General features: G+C 38.3%; 1 protein-coding gene across 14 annotated transcripts in view; it reads right to left on the bottom strand.

The window, feature by feature from the left end:
* Window positions 1–2,528: 2,528 nt before the first annotated feature.
* The window catches only part of PPP6R3 (protein phosphatase 6 regulatory subunit 3), a 57,246-nt gene continuing 33,592 nt past the window's right edge, over window positions 2,529–26,182 (bottom strand). For 7 of the 14 annotated variants that reach the window (XM_061346917.1, XM_061346957.1, XM_061346873.1 and 4 more), the window contains 12 exons: window positions 25,709–25,794; window positions 22,972–23,058; window positions 19,492–19,589; window positions 17,718–17,772; window positions 16,810–16,940; window positions 15,148–15,266; window positions 13,499–13,652; window positions 12,127–12,233; window positions 11,023–11,173; window positions 7,861–7,878; window positions 7,426–7,548; window positions 2,529–4,007 (listed from right to left, as the gene is read on the bottom strand). In XM_061346917.1, coding sequence (XP_061202901.1) covers window positions 3,956–4,007; window positions 7,426–7,548; window positions 7,861–7,878; window positions 11,023–11,173; window positions 12,127–12,233; window positions 13,499–13,652; window positions 15,148–15,266; window positions 16,810–16,940; window positions 17,718–17,772; window positions 19,492–19,589; window positions 22,972–23,058; window positions 25,709–25,794 — 1,181 coding nt within the window. In that variant the 3' untranslated portion in view covers window positions 2,529–3,955. Of the gene's footprint in view, window positions 4,008–4,799; window positions 4,922–7,425; window positions 7,549–7,860; window positions 7,879–11,022; window positions 11,174–12,126; window positions 12,234–13,498; window positions 13,653–14,285; window positions 14,410–15,147; window positions 15,267–16,809; window positions 16,941–17,717; window positions 17,773–19,491; window positions 19,590–22,971; window positions 23,059–25,708; window positions 25,795–26,182 lie in introns of those variants that run through there. The other 7 variants (XR_009724514.1, XM_061346894.1, XM_061346938.1 and 4 more) reach the window with 7 other exon arrangements.

The following is a 26,182-nucleotide window of genomic DNA, read 5'->3' as shown; positions in this document are numbered from 1 at the left end:
ATCCATGGTCTGTGGCCAACTGTATGACGTTCAACAAGGCAAAGTGCTGGGTCCTGCACCTTGGAAACAACAACCCCTGCAATGCTCCAGGCTGGAAAGCTGCTCATTGAAAAGTGCCTGGCGGTGCCGACTGACGGAGCTGAACTGGAGCCAGCTTGTGCACAGGCAGCCAAGAAGGAGAACAGCATGCTGGCCTGTATCAGCAATACTGTGGCTCTCAGGACTACAGACGAGACCATCCCCCTGTACTTGGCACTGGTGAGGCTCCACCTCAAGTCCTCTGTTCAGTTCTGGGACCCTCATTACAAGAAAGACATTGAGGTGCTTGAATGGTTCCAGAGGTCAACAGAACTGATGAAGGGTCTGGAGCACAGGTCTGGTGAGGAACAGCTGAGGGAACTGAGGGTGTTTAGTCTGGTGAAGAGAAAGCTCAGGGGGACCTTATCACTCTACAACTACCAGAAAGGAGGTTGTAGCAAGGTGGAGGTTGGTCTCTTCTCCCAAGTAACAGGTGAGAAGACAAGAGGTAACGGCCTCAAGCTGTGCCACGAGAGGTTTAGATTGGGTATTAGGAATTTCTTCTCCAAAAGGGTGATCAGGCATTGGAACAGGCTGCCCAGGGAAGTGGCGGAATCACCATCTCTGGAAGTGTTAAAAAACCGTGTAGATGAGGCCCTCGGTGATACAATTTAGAGGTGGTCTTGGCAGCTCCAGGGTAAGGGTTGGACTTGATGATCTTGAAGCTGATATCCAACCTAGTTGATTCTATGAATGAGATTCTTTGAACTATCGTGTTGTCTTCTCAGTGACTGCCTGTGAACTCACTGAACGGGGGAATGCTTGATTAATTAAAGTTAGTCAAGAAGACGGTTTACTTTTTTACTTAAGTAGAATAATCTTGCTATAAAATCGAGTACAACACACTTAAAGAAGTTTAACTGGTTAACAGGGCATGAATCATGAACTCTGCCAGGTAACAGAGACATGGGTCTGAAGAGGCAATGTGCCTCTTCCAATGAACTCTTGCTTAAGTAGAAGAATTTTATCAGAAGAGTGCTAAGAGATAAACCCACTGCCCTCATCAACTGACATTTTTATGCTTTTATGCATTTATTCCATCTTCCTCAGTTTCCAGTGACTGAGTCTCTATGCACTTCAAAGCACACTGTGAAATGTGCAACGCTTATTTCATCCTAACTGCTGCTAAATGCTCTGTGCTGTAGGAAGTCAAACCTGTACAAAGGTATTGGACTTTAGTTCATCTCGCAAATGCATTAAATACCTTTTGATAAAGATGACTCAAATTCCACTGCATGCAAGTAAAATGTGATTAAACAGGCTGGGTAGCACAGCCATTCAGAACTCTCCAGCTATGTTCAAACCTTTGTAAGCCTACCTGAGCAGCATAAAGTGTTACTAAAAGATAGCAAAAGGTGTGTACACCCCCCCTCATCTGCCATAAAACCTTCAAAACACACCTCCAAAGCTTTCTCTTCAAGTTCAGGATTCCTATACAAGTAATAATAAAGTTAGCAGGTAAAACACATCCTACATCTCCTCAGAACAAGAGGATTCACACTACATCGAATCTAGGTTACATCCCAGGCTTAAATTTTGCCCCCCCCCCCCCAAGCTGTTAAAACCAACAATAATTGAATAGTACAGGAATAACCTTTGAATAGTACAGGAATTAGCATTAGGTAAGCCAACCTAGTTTACCTCTATTGCACCCTTTAATTAGAAGGCAAACTACACTGAAAGGTGAATTCAACTCACCACTACTCACACCTTCACTCAACTGGTATTACCTATCAGGAATGGAGGTAAGTGGGACAAAAATCTCCCCCTTTTCAATTTTGATTATTTTTATTATTCAATTTTGAGATTATTAACTGGATAGTGGAGGGATGTGACATTCATTAGCAGAAGGAAGGACAATATACTAGAGGACTGTGCTGAAATGCAGACAACAGGGCTGAAACAGTTTCAAGTCATTTGCTCCTATTATCTCCATCACTTTTAAGGGCTATGTAGCTAGATAATTCAACTTGCTTGCAAAGGACAAATAGCTCCACTGGAAAGGACAAAAGTTCTGTTCCTTACAAGAGTCACTTCTGTAGGCCAACACACTGCTTTCCTGTATTTGGAATTTCTACTTGAATTGCAATTCATATGGTGAAATGAATGGTTTTGTTTCCAAACCTGCTTGTTCAATAACAGATCAGAAAGTGGTAAGAGGACAGCCACCAACCTTAAAGCTAATACATAAAACATTTTTGGTCAAGCTGATCTGGAAGTAATTATGAAGTAAAAAAGCAACTTAGAAACCGATTAGATTACATCAGCTATGAAGAACAAAGAAAAGAACAACCAGAGTTACCAGTTCCACCTGTGATATTGTGGGGTTTTCGCCCCTTCAATTTTCAAACAACATCTCAGTTTGCAACAATTTGCGATGACGAGTGGCACTGAAATTTAATGTAGAAAATGCAAGAGGAAGCAATAAGGGCAATGCCATTATACATATGTAGTTTTTGTTTGTTTGTTTTATTATTTCTGTATGCAATGTAATGCTTAGGCACGTTGCTTGGGACGCCTTCTAAAATAAATCATTGGCCATTGTTTAGAGTATCCTTTTGGCTTTAAATACTGGTCAGGAAAACAAATGATGTAAAAAATAAATGAATATAACTATTACAGAAACAAAAAATGATTTGCATCTAAAAGTGCAGGAGGTGAAGTACTTTAACCCTTTCACCAGACAAGGTGGCAATACACACTATATTGCTTCTGTTTGTTTGAGAAGGCTGTTGGAATTTTACACTGACATAGAAAATTATAAATTACACAGAATTAGTTTCCATAATCACTATATATATATACACAAACCAGCTGAGAAAAAACTGGTTTAGAACATACAAATGAAAGCCTCACACAGATCAGTACAGTGAAAGTAACAATTAACATGCTCTGCTGCCAAAATTTGTATTAAAAACACTATATACTTTCAAAATGCATGTACTGTAATTGCATTAGCAGCACAGGCATTTCATTTATTTGACTTGTCTAAAAGGTTTATAGCATTTTAAATACGCAGATTGTTCTGAAATGTTCCATTGTATAATGCTTGGTATTAAACTAAATCTTGGTGGATGGGTTAAAAGGCAGGTGAATCACAAACACAACAAGCCATGTGCACTTCAAATATTCTAGTGTTTCACCTGTAAGGTATTGTTTCAAGCAAACAAGACTTAACAGAACATATGGCTTTACAGTAACATCAATTTGTCAACTAAGTTGTAGCAATAAATACTTAAAATCTCTACCAATAGACTTACATTTTTGATCTGTTCTGAACAATACAGAAAACAATTACCGATTAAAAAACCTGTTGTAAAATGTTGAACACCAAAAAATTCTTATGTAAATTACTTTTGTAAGCTAAACCAACCAAAATAACATTTATAGGGCATTTCAGTTTCAGAAGAAACATGAATTCATTTTTTTCTTTTCTTTTTACAAGGTGAAAAACGTATGAAAACTGCTAAATACTTTGGTCACACTAATTGTCAAATAGTAATGTCTCAAATACATTAGATTTGTGTATTCACTTTTTTATAAAACTATTCTTACAGCCATTTTAACTATAGTAACACTACTGTCATCATTACGTGGGTAGCAGGATCTTATTTCACAGGCCACCCATTATTTAGAACAATACAATATAAACATACGCAAAAATTATTGGTATTTCTCATTGTGCAATATTTTTACACTTATGAATTTCTGTACAATGTCTTAAAATCTAGAATATAAATGTTGCTGGTCCTGATCCCTTGCGAAATTAGTGCAGCAGTGACTGGCTTCAACAGGGTCTAGATGAAATCCTCAAAGAAACACTCAAACACCTGGATATCAGTTCATTTTCTTCAGCCAAGGTAGCAGACATCACATATCATACAGGGCCATTAACAGATGCCTCTCCTAAATGGGTGTGCTGATCAGTCCTAAGAGGCCAAAAAAAGATGTAAGCACACAAAAGAAAGATTCAAAACAAATTTGGGTAGGTGCAAAAAAAAAAAAGTCTCCCCCCAAAACAACCACCCCAGATCATGTGCAGCATGACCCTCGAGCTGGAGCATTAGCTTATTATTAGCTTATGCTTCCTCTCATCCCATTTATTTTCTGAAGTCCCCATTACCTAATTAAGCATAGCACTCTAATTAACTGAGCACACCTCTGCAGAGTGTTTGGTCTTTATTAACTGAGCTACTAAGTGATCTTCAGACATGTGATACCTCCTAAGAGAGACACTGATAAAAAGCACATTTATGATAGTTCTCCAAATCTTATTCTCCAAAGTAAAATGCAATACCAGGAGTATTTAAAGTTGCATTTCAACATAAGCAGCTAAGACAACAGGAAAAACAACAGCATCTTAAGAAAACCCCAAAATCCTGCTTTAGTTCCTAATCTAATCTACAGACTGCTATTTCGCAAGTACTTTGAATGTCAGTCCATTAGCAAGAAAAGTTCAGAAGCATGGAGGAAAATAAGAAGCAAACCTACAGAAGTGAAAACAACAATATATACATTTCTAGATAAGAAGTTAAGTGTAAACATGGCTCAGTTGCTCTGGACTAACACAAATATTAAATCAGCAGTGCATGAAAACATTAAAAATTGTAAGCAAGAAAGGCAAAAAATTTCAACTTCCATTCAGTACAGTCTACTGAATACATCTGAAGAGTCCCTTATAAAATATAAACCCATTTGGAACTACATATGAGAAAAGTTACCTGTAACTCCTGTTCTCTGATGGTGTACATCACAGAGAAGCCACTCTTGGGTCCGTGCTCTACATGCACATGACCAGCAGGAGTCCCCTAGCTAAGTCTTTGGCTGCTAAGCTCTAAAAACACTTTTTAAGAAAAATATGTACACATTAGACAAAAGACAGACAGAACTAGACAAAAGTAAACAGTTTTCAGGGAAACCAGGAAGGTACGAAGTAATTGCTGCATGGACAGGAAGTCTGATGGTCCACACAGCAGTAAGTCACTTGTTAACTGGGAAGAAGTCCATGACAGTTCATCTCCTTGTGGAGATTGCTGGCTACCAGCCAAAGACCTACCTAGGGGACTCCTCCCACTAGTCATATATGCATGGAGCCCCAAAAGCACAATTATAGTTATCTTGGTATTTATACTGCACTTGTATGTGTTTCTGCTGTGACAGCCACCTTTAGAGAAAGCCCTGAGATCCACTGCAGCCAGCGGGACTCGAGGGCAGGAATCCATGGAGATTCCATGCGACTCCAGCGCAACGCAGCCAACTGCTGGCTCCGAGCGCCCCCTGTTGGTTCACACAAGAGTCTTTACTCAGAAGGCAATCGGCTGGCACCCAACGGCTTTCTCCCTACAACTTGACGCTTATCGGCATTAAAACCAGTCTTGATAAAAACAGTACCCTCCAGAGAACAAAGAGGCTGTGAGAGACAGTTTAGGGGTTTCCCACATTAACCAAGGATATATGGTTGTTTGGGGTTTTTTTCTTGTTAGAATCCACTTCTTGATTAAATTCATGAGATTTACGCAGAGAGGGATGTCCTGTCTTACAGGAGAAGGTAGTAGCAGAGTTTTAGGCTAACAGCCAGTATCACAGAGGTAAGACATGCTAGCCCATAAACAAGCCTAAAATCCAGAACCTAAATTTGTCAAACATGCTTTCATCTTTCTTAGTTTGCACACAGTATAACCAGAACACGTAGTTCTTCCGTGTTGTATGTAAAGCTGTACTCAGTATCTTTGCCTACAAAAGCATTTCAATTTTACCCTCACTAGAAGTCCAGACACAGTGCCCATAAAAATCTTCAAAATTATTACTTCCACAGGATTTGTGAGAGAAATACTGCTTTTCTCTAATAGTTTAAAATCTATTAAGAAGCACAACAGCTTTTAAAAAACATCTAATTAAATACACATTTAGAAAATGTGTTACGTATATTCTGAATTCTAATTTTCAGAAACATACCCATTTATGGGCAAAAGTGACTTCTATAATTGCTTCTAATTAAGTAAAATCCTCTCTCCTTTCAGAACATGCTCCTATTCAGAGCATCTTCACCTCCTCAGAAAGAAGGCAGCATACCCAGCTCTGACCCCTCAAGCCCTGCCCTGCAGGAAGAGAAGCAGACCCTAGAGGCTATTCAAGAGTTTAGTAAATATACACTTAGATTTTCCTACACAGAGTTTTCTCTGGGACAGCACAGTTCCTCTGGGCATCCCTGAACTACATCTCAAGCAGGAAAAGGCAGCATACTCCCCTTTGTCTTACTACGAAAAAGCAAGCCTACGGGATTGTGCCTGATGTTCAATAAGCAGTTGGTAGTGCTGGGAAACCAGTGAACTCTTGCCTAGATATTAAAGAGCTTAGAAATACCTAAGTTCCAGAGCAAGGTCTTCACTGAATATTGCCTTCAATGGTCAAAGTCTTCTCACCTACTTTAAGCTCTTGATTGTTCCAGGCTTTTAGGATAAAGATGAATCCTGCTCTGACTAAGCCCTAGAAAGTAGCTCAGGTATGAGACATCTGCATTAAGCATTTAGAATATTTGGTGATTAATGTGTTACCCTATGTGCATTTGGTTTCGATGAAGCCAATTTTAAGTTGAGAAGCAAAAAAACACCCCAAAAATTCATACTTGAATTACTATTCTCCAAGACTGTACTAGCAGCCAGATGCCAAAAAAAAAAAACCAACAACCCCAAAACCAATAAATCACAAACCCTTCTTTCCTCCAGTAAGTGTGCTGAGCAATCCAGGCTGCTTCTGTATTTCAGAGAGGTTTTATTTGAAACAAATTATTTATGTACTTTGAAAAATCTTCACATCTACAAGTATTCAGATTAACCTCTGATGAAGACTAGGGTACAAACAACAACTGATTCACAATCAAGCAAGCACAACTTAAGGCATCATTTCCTTTCCATACAGCTGAACTAGTTAGTGGACATCCCCAAACTGTTCTATGGTATAAAACGCAGAATAAAAAAAATGGCAGACTAGCTTACATAAATTTTCAGGACAAAGTTAATCTTATTCCCCTAATATTTTCTTTTAGATCACCATTTTCACAACCGGATCTGTTCACTATTCTAACTTGACAATGTATCACAAAATAGAACAGGGATATTTACAACAGCCTGCAAGACAAACAGTACAAGGCAAATACATTTCTGTCAACTCAAGAGACTTAGAATCAACAGTAAGTATAAATTATGAGAATTTTATAAACAGATGCAAGCACATTTTTATATCGAGCCAGTAACAAACAGGAATTCATTAATCCCTTTACATCAATCCTATTAGAAAAAGTTGCAAACTGGTATTTATAGTATTGAAAGCATCCTTGAATGCAGTTACCTCTGTTCTGGACTGCTGTTCGTAGGCTGCAGAGCTGAAGAAGCCTCTTCTGTAACCTCTGCATTCTCTTCTACTACATATTTACAAGAAGCTTCCTGCGAGGTAGACAATTTTCCTTCCTCACTTAGAAATAAAGAAAGAAGTTATTTAAGTTTACTTGTAGGGAAATTTCAAGCAACAGGAGAAAAACTGGGAGACAGGTCTGTATTTCACATGCAAATGGATTTTAAATTATGATTGCAACATGAAGATCAAGCACATGGCTCTAGACTTTACAAACACCTAATAATGCACCGGTGTTTATGTCCATTAAAACTTGGCTGGGTAAAAGGTCAGGAATATGGTGATTACAAATAAAAATCAGAAAAGAAATAAGGAATGTGTGTGATGCCTGAAGTGGTAACAATCACAATCATGATCCTTTACTATACATACCGATAGGATTTCAACACTCTGAAGCCAAAAGTATGCAAAAATGGAAGAAAGTATAAAAGAAATCAAGATTCCCTCAGAAACTGGCATTAATAAAGTCTGTCCATGGAACATATCAGCAGAATCATTAACTCATGACCGTCTTCATTTATCTCCCTAATAATTCCACAGTGAGATAGGATGTATAGGTTATGAGGTACTAAGACTGCAGCCCAGACTATTTCATGAATATCCCCAGGGAGACAAAACCAAACAATTCTGTGAAAAAGCAGTACATTCACACTAGAGAGGGTGTTACCATGTAATTAGGTAGCCTCAAAAGTACCTAGCAAACACTTGTGTTTTGCCTCCAATTCAAAGCTTTTCTGCCTCTATCCTACACACTCCCACCTCAGCCACACCATCATGAGTGCACAATAATACAAATTTAACCGTATAAATGCAAGAGATAGTCGTAAGGTATCTCTGAAGTAGAAACAAACATCAACCTTATACTTCTGTGGCAACAAACCTATTTATGCAAGAAATTACGAACATCTTAAGGCTACTGATTTTTCTTCCTATTCTTATATTCCTCCTTTCAACTGATGCTTTAAATTTCAATGAAATTTAATCCTTTAAATTTCAATGAAATTTCCTTTTTCATCACGTGCCTCCTTACATCTGCAGAGCCTGCAAGAAACAGTCTTTTGCATTGCAAACTCTCATGAATATCCAGTTTTCCCCATCTGAGCTCTCCATATCATTTGCCTTAATGCTCTTTGCATTTATTTGAAATGAATCACTTGCCACCATCACTATCAGAAATGATCTCCTACCTTTTACTTTTTAAAACGGCATAATCTCTACTAGCATTCTTCACTTCATTTTGAACTCAATTCAGAAACCATATTCTTGGGCTTTGCAGTTTTCCACAAAAAACAAACCAACCAACCAACCAACCAAACATTAGGGTGCTTATGATGCTTCTCCTCCCCTCAACATTGACTTCAACACCACCAGTTTTCTATTGGCAGAAACCTATATAAAACTTAGGTCTGGAAGCATCCACTTTGCCAGGTACACAGGCCAGAGTAGGACCTCCTCTTGCTACTCATCTCTTAATCTAGAATCCTGCCATTATTTTACAAATTTATTCCAAAAGAAACACTACTTTTCTATCTCACTTTTGTTTTGGCATATTTGAAAGTTGAAGAAATCCACTTGAGCATTGACTCAGTAAGAGACCGCATACCTCTATCACAGTAGAACAGCCTTTGTATTTAATACCTCACCTTTCAGCTTCCTACATTCCCTTAATCTCCCCTTACCAACCAAATCAAGATTGCTACGGGTTTTCAAGATGTGACTGGACAGAGTGCTAGATAATTTCACCTGGGATCCCTTTTCCACAAAAGGTTGGAGCAGATTATCTTTTGAGATCCCTTCTGACCTCGGCAATTCTCTGATACTGCCTTCATTTGCATCTCTGTATCCTTTCAACTATAAGAATCAATGTGCTTACACCACAGCTCAAGCAGGAACTGGCACCGCATGCTGACTCCTCACCTTAATTTCTGCACCAGTATCAGAAGTCACAGAACTTTAAAGTGCAGGTGAACTAAACCAGTTAAGGAGAAGTTAAAAACAGCACTGATAACTACATCCAGCTGTATACATCTAACACAATAGCAGTGCAGATCATATAAAAGTGCTCCCATAATACAGGATAAACTGCAGAGCAGGTGCATAATTTACTAAGTCAGCAAGGCGCTACAGTTCCATGCCACAGCCAGCACCGCATCTCAACCCTCCCCTAAACTGCTTTGGTTCCATTTCTCTAACAACTCCCTTTGATTTAAGGGCTGTGTAGCCATAAATGCTCCCTTTTCTGTACTGAAAAAAATATCAAGTCAAGTTAGGTGTTAAAGACTGGTGGTGTTATTTATTGCTTTGATGATCAAAAGGACGGAAGTGAGAGTAACTGAAAGCCATCCAAAACAAATACTACTTATAACACTAAATAAAATGAATTTCAAATAAGGGCAATGAAAGGACAAACACTGGGAATTTTTTTCTATTGAAATGGACTGACTTTTTTTTTTTTTTTTAACTTTCAAGATACACAATTTCTTTTCAATCTTTAAAGCTAGAATAGGGACAGATACTAGGAAATTATCCTAAAATAATGAGAAGATGGTTGCATGTCAAAATGCTAGTTGTACGTTCCAATCTGTCAAGACTGGGGGAAGAGCAGGAATACACCAGCTCAAATTAATACAGGCATAATTATTTTTGCAGGTCAGACTTGGTAGCTTCTGTTTCCCTACATAAGCATTTAATGCTACATAAAAAGCACTTGATCATTAAATTTAAAGTCACAAAATCTGAGCAGACAAGATGGAAATGTGCTTTATTCCCTTGAAAGGATCAAATGTTGATACACGCAATAAGGAATATAACCACACTGTAAGTCACCTATTTCTGAATCAAGCACTTTGTATCAGAAGATACCAAAATTAACGAGTTTGTTCTTCTGGTTATTCTAGAATTCTATGTACCATCAGATCCAGAACAGATGTGTTTGCTTTTCTGCTAATGATGTGCAGGCTTTTTAGAAGTAACACTGGCTCCTGTTTTAAACAGGAAAAAAATTTAACTAGTCCAGAACAGATTTAACACGACCATCCATACCACCAACAGTGTCTGACAAGTTACTCAAGAGCAGTTTGCTCTTGAGATGGTTTGCCTTCATCTTCTGTCCTCCATCCTCCTATATAAAAAGGGATGGAGTTCCAATCCAAATCAAACAATTCTGTGCAAAATTCAAAAAGCTTAGCTTTGACATGCTATCAACTGCACGTTAGAAGAGTAACTGTATATAAAAAAAAAAGAACACAATAATGTGCATTAGGGTCAAAAGTTAGCCAGTCATCCTCTAATAAGCTTCCACTAAAAGCTTGATAAGGAAAGCATTATGTTATAATAACTACCTGAAAGGAAAATTTACTTTGGAAAATTACTTTGGAAAAAGTAATTTACTTTGGAAAAATTACTTTGGAAAAAGGTTTCTAGTTAAAGCCTCAGGAATTACCACTTGTAATGAGCTTTTTTTGATGATGTGTAGTGTTGTATCAACAGTGCTTATTTGACAAGGGTGGGAAGACAATAAATAGGTACTCTCACCTTTTGAAAACAGCTGTTTCAGTTTTAGCATCTACAGTAAGGCTCAGTGTCTCCTTCATGCTGCCATTCATTACTGTTTCAGTTACCTTGTCTGCATTTTCTATATCATCCTCTCCATCTGAGCTGGCCTCCATGGCAACACTTCCTGGGGCTAGAAACACAGAAATAACTTAGTACATGGCTCATTATCTAATGAGGAATCACAGAAGCCAATACAACCAGAACAGTATTTTTGCAGTTTTGTACACTTGAATTCTTCCTTACAGAGAAAAGCACCTTTCTGCAAACCCCACTACACATACATATACATATACATAGAGAGAGAAAGCTTAAATACCTACAGATGCTTAAGTCAGGTTCCATAACTTTTTTTTTTGCTACTGCAACAGGTTTGCCTGAACAAGGCTTTAGCAGGATTACAGTGATGTATTATTTTTCTGTACAGTCAAATTTGTTAAACAAGCTCATACAGTACAAATGTGATAGGAAGTTTTCAAGTCTTTGGGGAGTCAGACAAGCCTTTGGGAAGTCCAGTCTCCCTGGACTTCTCATTCTGCCTGTTATACGTGTATAATATATACAAAAAGCTGAAAGCCAAACATGCTAATTAACCAGTTCAGAGATGAAGAAAGAATTATCGCATCCATAATGAAGGTAACTTGGAAAGAGATGAGCAGGAAGAGGAAATTTTAACACACAGAGACTACTGGCCTACTGCCACACAGTAGGAGACTAAAGGCTACCACTCAAGCATCAGCTCAGCTAATGAAGCACTGGTACAGGTCAGGATTTTTTAACAGAAAACACTCAGCTTCCTTGTAATGCTTTTCTGTTCTCGAGGTGCAGGCTTTTTAGAGGTAAAAGTAACACTGTCCCCTGTTTCAAACAGGGAACTATTTTAACTAACAGTGACCACCCTAAATGTCTGACAAGTTATATTGGCTCTGATTTTAAATAGGAAATTCTTTGACAAGTCATTTTCATTACCTGTCAGAACAGAAGCAGAGCCAAATGAGAGGTCTCTGAAAACCCAAATTTTAAAGTTCAAGTTCTTGTTGGGTATAAGTCTTAAAAATCAATCTGTTTGCATTTTAGCATACTTACTCTCTAGGTGTGTTGCAAGAGCAGTTACATTTGCACTCAAGGGATCAATTGGGTCTGTGTTTGTTTCCATTTCTACAGGAGAATTACTTCTTAAGGAATCTTTTGAGCTTCAAATACAAAGTAAAAAAACTTTAGAAACACTTGTAAACAGCAGAATTAAGTGTTCTTAAAACAGTATTCTTAGTTCTGTATCAAACTTATGAGGCCTACAACTACTAAAACTGAGTAACAGCAAGTTTGTTTGCAGGAGTCATGGGAAGGTATGCTGAACAGAAGTTCAGTAACGCAAAATCCACCAGACATGAACTGAGTGTGTTTGCTGATAGGTTTATTTTACCTTTTATTTAGTTTGATTACAAGTAGTAACAGACATGTCCCTGATAAATAAGACCTGGTTCCTTGGAGTGTTTCCAACATGACATGAAACCGACTTTCTAAATGCACTCTTTACAACTTGAAAGATGATTCTCTGCTGAGACTGTCAAACACAGTTCTCATCGTCCACTGCAGAAGTGATTTTTGTAGCATAGCTATGAGTTTTTCATTCTGAAGGAACGCAAAAGACGAGATTTGGACACCTGAAACACTTCCCACCATTCACAGAATGTCTTTCTAGTCCCTAATGTGGGAACTCCAAGACTTTATTTTCTAAACCCTTAATGCTGTCATCAACGTATCTGCCTCAAGCAATAAACAATACACTAGTTTACACTGGGGGGTGTGTGTGTGTTGAATAATTATTTTATCTCTAAGCTCTTTAATGCCTAAACAGACAATTAAGAGCCAGATAATAGGAAGAGTCTGACTGAGAAGGAACCAGTTCTTGACAGCTAGTATGTGGTGACACAAAATCTACATCTATATGATTAAGTATTACACAGGAGATTTTGGTTATGTTTTATGTGGAGTTCAAAACAAGAATCAAAGTGTACCATAGGAATTCTCAAACAGTGCAGAACTGCCTAACCTAAGTAGCACAGCTGTACAACCATGCAAGTTTAAAATAAAAGAGAACACTGACAAAAACCTAAACCTATTTGTCTTATCCATGAAACAGAATCATCACAGACATTTTATGACCCTTACATCCAAGATTCAACCCTTCACTGGGCTCAGTTTAAACTAAAAAATTAATTAAAAAAGGAAAAAAAAAATCAATCCAAATTCTGGTCAGAGATCAATATTAAAAGACCCAAATATTCTTTGAAAACCCTCTAAAATAATGACATATTAGCATTTGTCCATCCTACAGACAGGGGGCCCTTTGGACACTACACACCTTGTATTCTACCAGAACACTGTCAACACAGTCTTGGGTGGAGATGGACACCCCAAGGACATCAAGCTTGCCCTGAATCACTAACATTCTTACCTCAAAGAGGATGCAAACTCGGAAAAGGAAACCCAACCAGTTTCTTTTGTTGGCATAGGTTCTTCGGTACTCCACACATCAGACCCAACAGAATCCAGACTGGCACCATGGGCTGTCTCCATGGGTACATCAAAATTAGCTGACCAGTTTGGTGCTGAAAAACCAACAAGTTTGTTAGGAAGAAATTTAAATAAAGGACATGAACGCATATGCGCCCAACTCACTGATTCTCTAAATGTACATTCCAAAAAGAGCAGCAAAATTCATAACTAGACTTTAAAGCACATGCAGAAGAATCCTCTTTATACTGTTAAAAGTAGGGAAATTCTGCTAGTAAAGCAGAATTTTAAAAACAGTAACTTGGAGTGTTCTGCTAAAACCCGATATAGCTTCTCTGAAGAACAAAACCAATAAACCGTACTAGATCAGAAGCATAATCACACTTCAGTCTTTAACCTAGTAACTTTTCTTATCATTTTTCAAAACAGGTATCTTTAACAATAAAAAAAACCCAAAATCTTAAGAGCTTTCAACCCTTTTTTTGTTTCCTATGCACATTTTCCTAAACACAGACAATTAGCATGTCAACTTAGACATGGACAGTCTCTAAAATAATTTCTCATGCACTAACACCACTGCTAAGTTTCAGAAAAGTTTAAGGCTTTTTACAACCTAAAATACTTATTTGAATTTTAAATTTTGGAGTAACTTAACAGTATCTAATTTAGGATAGGTCAATTCAAAAATACTTCACCTACCCAAGGGAAACATTTTTGTTAACACTTACATACAAAAAACCAGGCTGTAAAGGAAGCTCTGACTAGCAATTAGAAATTCCAGCCCAGACAGATATGGGAGGAGACCCACATGGATCAAAACTTGTTTGACACACAGATGCCAACGACACCAATCTGACAAAAGAAAAGAAAACCCTTAACTTTTCCTTCTATTTTAGTTTAATTCAATTCCTTACAGTCTAGATAAACACAGGGTTTTTACCTACTGATGTTGCCAGTTTAACTAATGCCAGTTTAGTCTACTGAAACTTTAACATGGAAACTTTAAAACCAGTTACATCAGTTAAGTTTCCACATAAGAATCTACTGACTCACATCTTTCATTCACATATGAAACCAAACCAATACAAATTCACTTGGCTTTATGTAGGAAGTCTTTCAGAGAGCACTGTTAGATGAAAAGTTGGTCTGAAAGGCTTCCAGTAAAAATCACAAGGTTTTGACAATTAACCTATTAGTTTTTGCAGGCATTCAAGATGTATAAATGATTACATTTCATCCTTCCCTTTCCAATTCTTCCTCCTTTTTCCCCCCCTCTTTAAGAGTAGAAACATGCGTTTTAGAGAGACTAAGTAACTTGACTCAAGATGTGTAAGGAATTCAAACTTCACAACATTTGCATGCTCTGTTGCAAGCACTCTTTACAGTGGGTAAGACTACTTTCACAGAATCATACAATCAACTAGGCTGTAAAAGACCTTCACGTTGAAGAGCAGTCGTTACCCAAAACTACCAAGTCCACCACTAACACTTTATTCAGATAGAATAAAAATGGTAAATGAGGAAACTACTACAAAGTAAGACTGCTAACACTTTTATAACCCAAAGCAGCTGGGAAAAAAAACTACGTACGTTCACTTAAGTCTACTTCCATTTTGTCCTCTGTATTGGTGTGTGATTCAAACAAGTCTTGTTTTGTTCCATCCTCTTCTTCAGAATCTGTACTTTCCTCACTGTCAGTGCTGCCCGAACTTAACATACAAAGACATAGTTTATATTCTGTATTTAGTATTAGACCCTAGCCACAACAAAATACTGGAGAGTTTGAGGCTAAAAAGAATTACAGCAGCTATAATTTCTGATAGATTAACAGAGGTATAATTTGTTAGATGCTAATATTCCCCTCATTTCTCTCTCAAAAAAAAAAACAGGACTAAAGGATTTTCACTTGATCATGTGAAGACGCTGTCTCATTTCCCCCCACGTTTAATACAAAAACTGGTTCTATTCCTGACACGGAAAAGGGAACAAAAAAGGAAAGTAAGGAATCGGATATGTTTACAGAAATTGTTGGTCTATTTTGTTTCTTCACACTAAACTGAAGCACTGAAACACAAAACTTTGTTCAAATTATATCTAATAAGATATAACTTGACTTACTGCAAAGTATCTAACAATAAATCTAGTAAATCTAAGTATCTCCCAACTGTATTCCAGTCCATCCTTTCTAACTACATACAAGCTTTAAACACTACGGGCATCCCTCTCTTTACTGGTGAGCACCACACAAAAAAGCATGGTAATGCGACAAGGTAAGGATGTTCCTGAAACACATCACAGTAAATAGCCACAATACCATCAGACAAAACAACTGATTTTGTACAGAAAGTATTTGCAACATGCATTTCAAAGGTTGCAAGGGAAAAAGAGAGCAGGTTTCTGACTAAAGCCATAAGGTCAGAAAAAACAAGACTACTGTGGGACAAAGTTCAGTAGATATTATGGGAGGCTGCAGAGCCCTGAGAGTTTTGGGGACCAGATGCTCCTTCCCCTCACTGCAGTTTCCTATGCGGGTTTGTCCACAACCACTCCAGTACTTAAGAGTTGTCAGCAAGCTCTGCGGAGGTACAGAGCTGGACTGGTCTTGCCCAAGGCAAGAATCATACAATGGTTTGGGTTGCAAGGGACCTTAAAGCCTATTTAGTTCTAGCCCCCTGCCATAAGCAGGAACACCTTCCACTAGACCAGGTTGCTTCAAGCCCTGTCAAACCCGGCTTTAAACACTGCCAGGGATGGGGGAGCCACAGCTTCTCTGGGCAACCTTTGCCAGTGCCTCACCATGGAAGAGCCATGGAAGAGCTTCTTCCTAACATCTAATCTAAATCTCCCCTTTGTCAGTTTGAAGCCATTCACCCTTGTCCTGTCACTACACACCCCTGTAAAAAGTCTTTCTCCAGCTTTCTTGAAGGCCCCCTTTACATACTGGAAGACTGCTGAGCAGAAGGAATAGCTGAGGAGATCTAAAAGCACTAGGAAAAAAAAAAACCCACCACCCCAACAAAACTAACAAAAGTTGAAGTACAGGAAGTGCCGGCTAGGCAGGGCAGCTGTTGTCACATTCTGCAGATTATGGCTGGAAGACTGACAGTAGAGCAATCACTCTACTCATTTCTCCACAGAATGAAGATAAGCTAGTTGTGCTGAACAGCCTGTGCTAAAAGTCAGCTTGAACCAAAAGACCTGCTGAGTACTGATGTCTCACTGTAGTGTTGAGACGAGAGAAACACTTCTCACCTGGAACGCCTCTGGGACTCTGGTGTAAATGCAATATGTTTTTCTTCCCAAATGTCTTCTTCATCAGAGCCACCATCATCAAACTGCTGTATCCGCTCCTTACAGCATGCCTCAAACAAGGCTATATTGCCCTAAATACGTCAAAAGTAAAAAATCCGTATTTATGATTAATCATTCTACTTATAAAAAGTGTAAACACTTTTCACACTACATGCCTGTTCTGAAAAGAATCTTAAACCAGTGGGGGTGGTAACAAAAAAAAAAAAAAAAAACCAACCCACAACAAAACAAAGAAAACCCCCAAAACCAAGCCCAAACCATTTCTGTAAAAGCAGCAGAAAGACAGAATGTCTTAACGACCTAAAGCTTGTCAAGAAAATATTCAGTGGTGCTTGTTTTACTCGGATACTAACAAGTTGAGTGGGCTATCAAAGAACAGCTAGGAGTTTCCATCATGTTTAAGAACAGCATACAAGAATGACACTGAAATGCTTTTCAGATAACCAGACCACCAAGTACTCCAGCTTTATTTTCCGTAGGGGGGTTCACTGAAGCTCAACTGACAAGTAGTATCTAGAGTGGAAGTCTCTGTCCTTACTTTCCTGGAACCACAGTCCCACTGGAAGACTGAAATAGCTTCCATCTGTAAGTGTGCAACATGCACAAATAAGATCGAAGCCTGTTCTTGAACCTGGCCATACAAATTAGAAGCAATTTTGTTGAATAATGATCTCAAAGAATCAAAACAGTGTCTTCCAATTAGAAAGTCTCAAGACACAGAAACAAGGTAGGGTAGTTATGTTCCAAATATTACACAAAAGAGTACATATAACAACCACTGCCAAAACATGGAGGCTGCACTGAAGTTTAAGAGTAGTTCTTCTGAGAGTACAAGAACACATACTTACACTTTCATTTGTATTGAGGGTAAAGTTGATGTCTGAGACCCGATCAAAAGAAACACTACAAAAAAATAGCAGATGTATACAATAAAACAAGATGTTGCATTATGACATGAAGACATTTAATTTCTCTTATGTTTCTCATTTGCCAATAATCTAAAAAAGTAAGATTAAAGACAATGTAATTTCTAAAATTAACACAGTCAAATTCCACGTTGAGGAGGCCTGGCACTCAAGTGTGAAATATGTTAAACAAAAATACAAGACAATGTTGTCTCTACCCTATATAGTTAGCTGTGAAAATTCAACAAGCCTAAACAAGCATAACTGAAGTAATACACACAAATCTCAAATACTATACTGTTACATACAGAGAAAAAAAAGAGGTATCAAAGAGTGCCTAATCTGACTACATTCTACCATGATACAGCTCAAAACCCTGCAAAGATCTGTGTTACAGTTCTTGTACCTTCTAGCTCTATACAAGGACCTTCTCAACAGGAAGAGAGAAAGTGGAAAATGTAATATCAACTTCTGTTTCCTAAAGAAAAAAATGGTATTTTTTTTGTAACCAGTCACTGGAGTTTATTTTCCAAACCAAACACTAAATACTAGGTTTTACGCATCCTCATGTATTAAGTTATCAAGCAGTTTCACTGCAGCGATTAAAAAAAATGTCTTAGTCAAAGACCTGCATTAGGCAAACTAATTTTCTAGGGGAAGCAAGGCTACACAGTACCAAGGGCACGATCTTAAAGAAATTCCAACTCCTATCCTTGTCAAAATCCAGCTGCTTCTATCAAATTTAAAGAGTATCTTCAGCTGCTTCCTCTCCCATCGTATCTTAATCTCAGAAGATTATGTGGTATAAAAAGGCAGCAATGCTTCTTAGATGGCACATGTAAGCTTCAGTGAACCATCACTTACTAAGCATGTTTCACAGAAGAGCACTGAGACACTTTCTAGTATTTTACCCTCCTAAAACTATCTTGAAGCAATGCTTTTTACCCTTTTCTGTATGTTCTTGTACCCTAAGACACGAATTCTTACAAGAATCAGTATCGGCTCTATTTTCAGGAAGAGCTCCCATTCTTTCCCGTTCCCCTTATGGCATCAGTTTATTTAGGAGGGGCATTTTTATGTTGGTTGGGTTGGGTTTTGTTTTGGTGATGGTTTTATTTTCTTTCTACCTGACCAGTATTCTTCTCAGTTCTTCATCACTTACTCTATTTGTAGAAATAAGTCTCAACTGTCTTGACCCTGAAAACAACAGTAGATTTATATGCCCTTCCTTAACTCTCCCCTACAGAAAAATACACTCACAGACGCGTTGTTCCTGTCACCTTTTCCAGGAAAACTTAAAAAGTAGAGCTATTTATCTTTTTTGGTACATATATTCAGCAGAGGGGGAATGGGGAGGATAAAATCACTTCTGAGGCACAGAGAAAGTGAAAATGCCCCAACAATGCAACGGCATTGCACTGGCAGACCTTACAAAAGATACATTTTTATATTTTAGCTATTTATTCACAAATGCTGTATTCTCATGTAGGCAAACCCAGGACATTATAAATGGAAGATAAGCTGTTGCTTTCCTCTGTAAACTGTTCAGGGAGGCTTCTATCAATGCACACAGATGATACAAAAAGACAGGACCGATCGACAACTGCCTCGCATCAGTAAAGGCTTGTATTTATCCTCAGCAAAAATACAGCCAAAAACACACTAAGAAAGGAAACTCCCAAGACTACAGTCAAAGCCAGTATAACATTATACTCACTTGCCGATGTCATCTTGATCAGCAAACTTCTCATCGTTGAAGCCAAACTGGTCAATAAAATTGGACGTCATTTGTTGCATCTGATAATCAGAAAAGGCCTGGCAACCCCAGGACCAACGACAGTGATATAATGATTCTAACAATACTCTAAATCCTACTTGCCCATTTTGCTCCAAAGAAATAAAAGTCTCTCTAATCGTAACAAAGGACAGGAAAATGATTTGTCTTAACCTCTGAATTTTAACTGGTAACACTGACTACACACCTAGTTACATCTACTGCCTTGAAAGGTAATTGCAGCTCTCAGTAAGAAAGTTAAATCTCTAGCCTGACCTCCTGTTAATCAGCGTATTTCCAAATGCACCTCAAAACCAGTGAAACACAATACACTAGATAAAAAAAGCTATCTTTGTTCAAGATAACATGGATTTATAAATGGCAAGGATTAGAAAATTACATCCTATATAGATACTACACCACAGCTGCATATTTATCATGTAGTTATCACTAGAAACATCAGTCTCAGCCACGCACACCAGCAACGTCTATTCAGTATCTAGAAGAAGGAAACTACTGAATATTTTACATCTCAATGCAGTGTCACTGACTCAACTGTGCCTTTTTATATTTAATAAAGATGCCATTGTCATCTGCCAGCCGATGGGTATATACCCATTAAGGTGCACATGGGCATGTTCTCCTATCCATAGTTTTTGTCCCTTATTAACAATAGCCTTGGGAAAATGATCACACATTCTCTAAGGACTTCTAGTAGCGTTATTTCCACGGGTAAAGTCAGCCAGTGCCAAGATATCCCAAGAAAAATAATTGCCAACTGTCCCGGTTTCTTGCCCAGGGAACTAAACGGATAGAGTATATAGCTGAAACCCCTGAAGAAGGTGGTAAAGCTCAAAAGTCTGGATTAAGGCACTATGAAAACTGGACAAATAAGGAGAGCTATAGAAGGATGATCAGGGCTGGAAGTAGGTCTTGAATAGCCCTCATAAGTGGTACAGCTAAGCCAAGGCCAAAGCAAGAACTCTTTTCATTTTGATCCTAAATTTAAAAAATCTGACAGTTACTTCTGATCAGGCCTTGATAGTTTGTAAACACAATTAGTTTATCAGCATTACACAGGTAGACAATCAATTACCAACTGCCTTACCTATAATTCCTCTGCTTTCCACTAGTTTGAACTCTCCTTTCCTGTAGAGTATATTCACTATTACAGATATTAAAAAGTGCATGTGACTGAAAGACATTAGTGATAATTACCTCCACGGGAAGAAAAAAACCATGTAAGTTAAACAGGCTTGCTCTGTTTTACAAAAGGTGCAACTATTAAAAACACCATTCACCAGGATAAATAAAATTAAATACATCAATTTTATTACATCAGTTAGTTACAAAATTAATGTGAAAGCTTACTGCTATGTCAAAATTGTATACAGTAAGTACATGAAACGCAGTTCTGAACTTTTAGCATATCTCAGACCCTAAGCAGTACCATCCTAATCTCAAATCTCCCTCTCATGTCTTTTCAGTATGCTTAAGAGACAAAAAGTGATATTGAACTAGTGGAGAACAGAGGAGCAATGCTTTCCTGGAGTAGAAGTTTCCAGAGCCACAGCAATACAGCACATTAAATGCTGCTGGCACAAGAAACCTTACAACCCAGAACAATGTGACAGAACATTTTCAATGTCGGTTTTGAAGTGTTATTTAGAAAAGGTGTCTCTGAATAAAAGGGAAAGGAAAAAAAAAACAAAAAAAACCTTCCTTTCTGGAACAGAGGGTCTTCATTAGAAGACAACAGTATCAAACATGGGTTGGAAAAGAAAGAAGTCATAGCAAATGTAATTCTGCACAGGCAGAAGTTAAATTTGACAAAAATAAAGCAAAGATGAACAAGTTCCTCAGTATTTTCTCCCCTTATCCAATTCCTAATGGGTCCACTTGAATTTTGAAAAATCTAGCTCCTATGTCCTCCTGTAGCTACTGGTCTAGAATAACATATCCTAGCTGAAGCCAGAGACAACTTCATGAATGAATTTGTACAGCTGGAGGATGCTCTAAGTAATTTCAATGCATTTCCCATCAGTGACTTATCTTGGTTAGTATCATGCTTTCTTCAGAAGGTCACTTTAGAAAGTATATTTCACAGAGTGGGGCAAGATGGGTCGGGGGAAGACTAAAAAAAAGTGGTGACAAATTTGAAAGAGAGAGTACTTCACCGTCTGCATTTCTCCAGATTAACTATCTGGAACTGCAGGAAATGCCCAGGCACAGCAGACATTAGGGGGATGCAGGAAAAACAGAGAGGATTTGAGGATTTTACTTTCTCACTGGAGCTGCTACAGATACCACCCAACTTACCAAGTTTGTAGTCAGGTGCACCTTACATGTACAAATAAAAATAAATCACTGAATCAGATAAAAATGCATCAGATTCTTAAAACTTCAGCCACCACCCACAACTCAAGTTTTGACAAGCATCTACTAACTATCAAACCATAAGATGCATACAGTTCCAAAGCCAGTCTTAGACTAGGTATTTACTGCACAGCTGTGAGTGCTGAAGGATTTGATTAATAATATGTTTGGTATATCTATTGGCAGTCATGTGCCATGTGGTTCCCACTTTCACCAACAGTGAAACAGTTGGAAGAGATGCGTGTTACAAGTAGGACAGCACTATTACAGAAATGCTGTCATTCTTCATCAAACTGGCACCCAGGTTCTCCGTAATCACTCACTGCAAAAATACTCTAACATCATATTAAACATGGTGTAGTTATCCATTAGTCAGCTTGAAAGCATTAAAACTTCAAGATGGATGCAAGTCTGGTTGATGGGACAATTCCCTAGGCATTCTTCTCTTTTTCATAGTGCCAAATGATAAATAACTATCCTTGAAATGAGTTGACAAGAGCAAATACTGCATTAAAATATAAGTGATCAAGTTCACTGGAAATTTAGTTCAGGAAGATACAGCTACGTACACTCACCAGGTACCAAAAGTTAGAAACACTCAAGCTGCTACATACAACCTATAGCAAAAGCAAACTGAAAGCCAGATTTGCTTTCACAGCAATTCAAACCTGCCAGAAAACACAATCAGAAGCCACCATTTCAAACTTCTATATCTAGTAAAAACTAAAGTTACTATAGAAATGACATTTAACTTTGCCAGACAACTGGCATATAAAATGTGTTCTTAGGCACAATGAGCAGAGATCTGCATCCACAGCACGATCCAAAGACTTAACAACTGGAAGGAACACCAAGATAGAGATGTGTTAAAAACCATACCTCTCTGGATCACAGTTGTGTGCATACACATCTAAGTTTAAAATAAAGCCTTCTCTATTTATATTTGCTTGTGACAGAAATACAAGTTCCACTGCCTTTTTTTAAAAAAAACCCTCTTATTTATTTTTACAAAGAGCAACTTAATGCTGTTAAAAGAATTCAACTCACCTGCTGCAAAGAAGAATCCTGTGAAAAGCCTGTTTCTTTAAAGTCAATTTCATCATCACTGGAAGAATGAATGTGGCAGGTAGTAACCTATGCAAAGGAATTGAGTTATTTGCACAAAATATGACAGCCACTCAAGTGTACCCATACTATCTGGCTGAATCTTCATTTTTGTACCAAAAGAAGAAACAGTTATTTTTAGTTTTCCAACTGCTACACTGCATAAAACAGTCCCTGGAATATACAGGGTGATATGGTCGCCCCTGAGCCTTCTCTTCTCCAGACTAAACACCTCAGTTCCCTCAGCTGCTCCTCATCAGACCTGCACTCCAGAGCCTTCACTAGCTCTGTTGCCCTTCTTTGGACCTGCTCCAGCAACTCAGTATCTCTCTTGTAGCAAGGGACCCAGAATGAACACAGGATTTGATGTGTGGCCACCCCAGCGCTCACAGGCAGATGATCATTTCCGTGGTCCTGCTGGCCATTGTAGCAGAACCTTTTATTGGTTAGAAAACTTCTCTGAAGTGGTCAAACCTTCTACCAGAATGCCAATTAGCAGTGGAAAAGAAACAACAAACCCCCCCAAACCTTCCTGTAAAGTCCATTACGAGGTAACTGAGATAGTTCTGTTACATGCTCACTTCTAAGTCTCCAGTTACTGTTGTTTTATAAAATGGACTAACAACTTGTTTGAAAGACAAAAAAGCCTAAAAAGTACTAGTCTCACAGCTATAGCAGCAGTTCATTATGGAAGGGGCCCTAGGACCACATACCTTCTTCCATTACAGTAAAAGAGCAATCTTTGTTGAGCACTAAGTGGCTGAAGCATTGAAAGCATTCATGAGACTAGTTATCTCCATAGCCTTCACACACCTAACTTATTTACATATCTTTAAAATAAGCTACACAACGTAGGAGTAAGTATACAGACAAGATCATCTGAGCTTCGTAAATCCAGTAAGTTGACTGAAGAAGATCACATGTAACAGTAGACCACAGTTCTGCCACCCAGGTCAGGAACTATGTGCTTAACTATTTGTATCACCCATGACTAGATTCTGCTCAACAGCTTGCTTAGGACGAGAAAATTCTGAATCAAGTAAGTCTACTCATCTACACAACAAAAATTTTAAGGCTAATCTACAGAAAATTAGGAAAGGTGTGCTTAAGATCTTACTCTGGAGACATTATGAATTGACAATTTAGATCAGGTACAAATACTAGTTCTAATAACCTATTGTTTTAGCCCAGGATACTTTCTTCAACTTTAAGAGCTCAAACACCCAGATGTACCTAACTGTCCAATTTATAGGTGGAGAGTATGTATCTATGGAAACCTAAGCGTGGATACATGGGACAGTACCTCTGGGAAGAAATACTGCGGGGCTGGGCTTCCAGATGTACCCACACAGTAATCGTAACTTAAATATGATTCAGTAAGACCACAGGCTCAGCTTTCTACAAGATCTGTCTTTTAGTATCTTCTGCATCACACTGCACTATACATTACTGCTTATCTTTGAGCTAAATGCTAATCCAAGGCTCATGAGAAGTGATCACACAAGAAGAGACTAAGCCTAGAAGTTCAGAAATTCAAAAGACACAGTATTTTCCAGGTGGCATTTTAGCTACAAGAATTTATTTTAATGCTTTGTGTTCCTATTCCAACTGAATATTGTGGAGTTTGGAGATATGTTGCAAATGAGGTTTTACTGTTGTTACATCAACTATGTCCAAGTAAATGATTACACATCTAAAGATCTAATTATAATGTTTTTAACTATATATCAGCTTAAAATTCTGCCTCTTCAGATGATTTGACTCTTAGCCTTGATGAAGAAGTAGCTTATAACAAGAGGAAAGTAACATTATTCTATGAGCCCTATGAACTTCTTAGTATTTTTGCCATGAGGCTGTGAATGCCAGCTGTACTATCTTGGTCCTGTCCACAAGTTGCAGAGTTTCAGATTAATTTCCTATTGCTTCTACTGCCACACACCATGGCAGCATTATGTTCCAGTTGCTATATTGTGCTGAATTACCAAATTTAACAGACTATTAGTATTACAGACCAAATACAGCACCAGCACAAGTTGAAGAAGCCTCGTGCAAAGAACTCCACTCCTGGAGAAGTCAGGTATACTCACTAACTTGTCTGCTGACGCTGGAACCAGCCTCTGCTTATTAAAGTCTCCAAGCACTTAAACTGTAGCTTTAACGTGAGAACACAAAACTTCTTCATACTTACACTTCACTTTAGCTTCTTCCTAAAAGTGGAATCACTACTGCTGTGCACAGAAATGTGACAGATGCACAACAGAAGTATGCAAAGTTCCTTAAGCAAGGTCAGTGACACATGCAATGGGATACAGGTAGCATTTTCCCATTAAATCTACATAGGCTCATCTACACACTGTCGATAAAGCAATTTAATACCAGCTCCTGCAGTTTCAGTTTGCGCTCTTCAAGCAGACAGAAGCTTTCCAGGTCACTCAGTTGAAGCTGTATAGAAAACTTCCTTCTTGGTCTGGGATAAGTTATACAAACTGAGCTACCTACAAGATTCCCATACAAAATATTAATGATACAGTGTTGAAAAGTAAAATAAAGAATTATCAGCTCAGCAAATGGATGTGTTTGTTGACACAAGTACATAGGTAACTAGGTTGTGCTGCTGACAAAAAGAAACTGGTCCCAAGTAAACAGCAGCAATTTTGATACCTTACCCACACTTACTTACCAGGTCCACTGTATTCCTCTTGTTAGTTTCTCCTAAGGAGTTTGTGCAGAATGTCTCCCATCGCTCTCTGACCTCCTCTGGAAGCTCTAGCGTAGGAAACAGTGAGACATCCTCAATTTGATACTACTGACAATGGAGCATGACTTTAATTTTCTCTTCTGCTATACCAGAATCCTCTTAAATCCTTAAGGATTATTCCATCCAGTTAAGTCTAAATAAAGTAGGTCAGCTTTTCATTGCATTTAAGCATATATTTAAGGGTCACAGAATCATCACAAAGCCACAGAAAGGTTTGAGTTGGAAGCCACCTTGGAAACAGAAGTTGGAAACAAATCCAGTTCCAACCCCCTGCCACAGGCAGGGACACCTTCCACTAAACCAGGTTGCACCGAGCCCCATCCAACCTGGCCTTGAGCACTGCCAGGGATGGAGCAGCCACAGCTTCTCTTGGCAACCTGTGCCAGCGCATCACCA

Source organism: Neopsephotus bourkii, unplaced genomic scaffold (genome assembly GCF_033783945.1).
Source record: "Neopsephotus bourkii isolate Nb327-2 ecotype Australia unplaced genomic scaffold, CSIRO-AGI_Nbou_v1 NB_42, whole genome shotgun sequence".
Classification (NCBI taxonomy): Eukaryota; Metazoa; Chordata; class Aves; order Psittaciformes; family Psittacidae; genus Neopsephotus; species Neopsephotus bourkii.
This window is presented reverse-complemented; position numbering and strand designations above follow the sequence as displayed.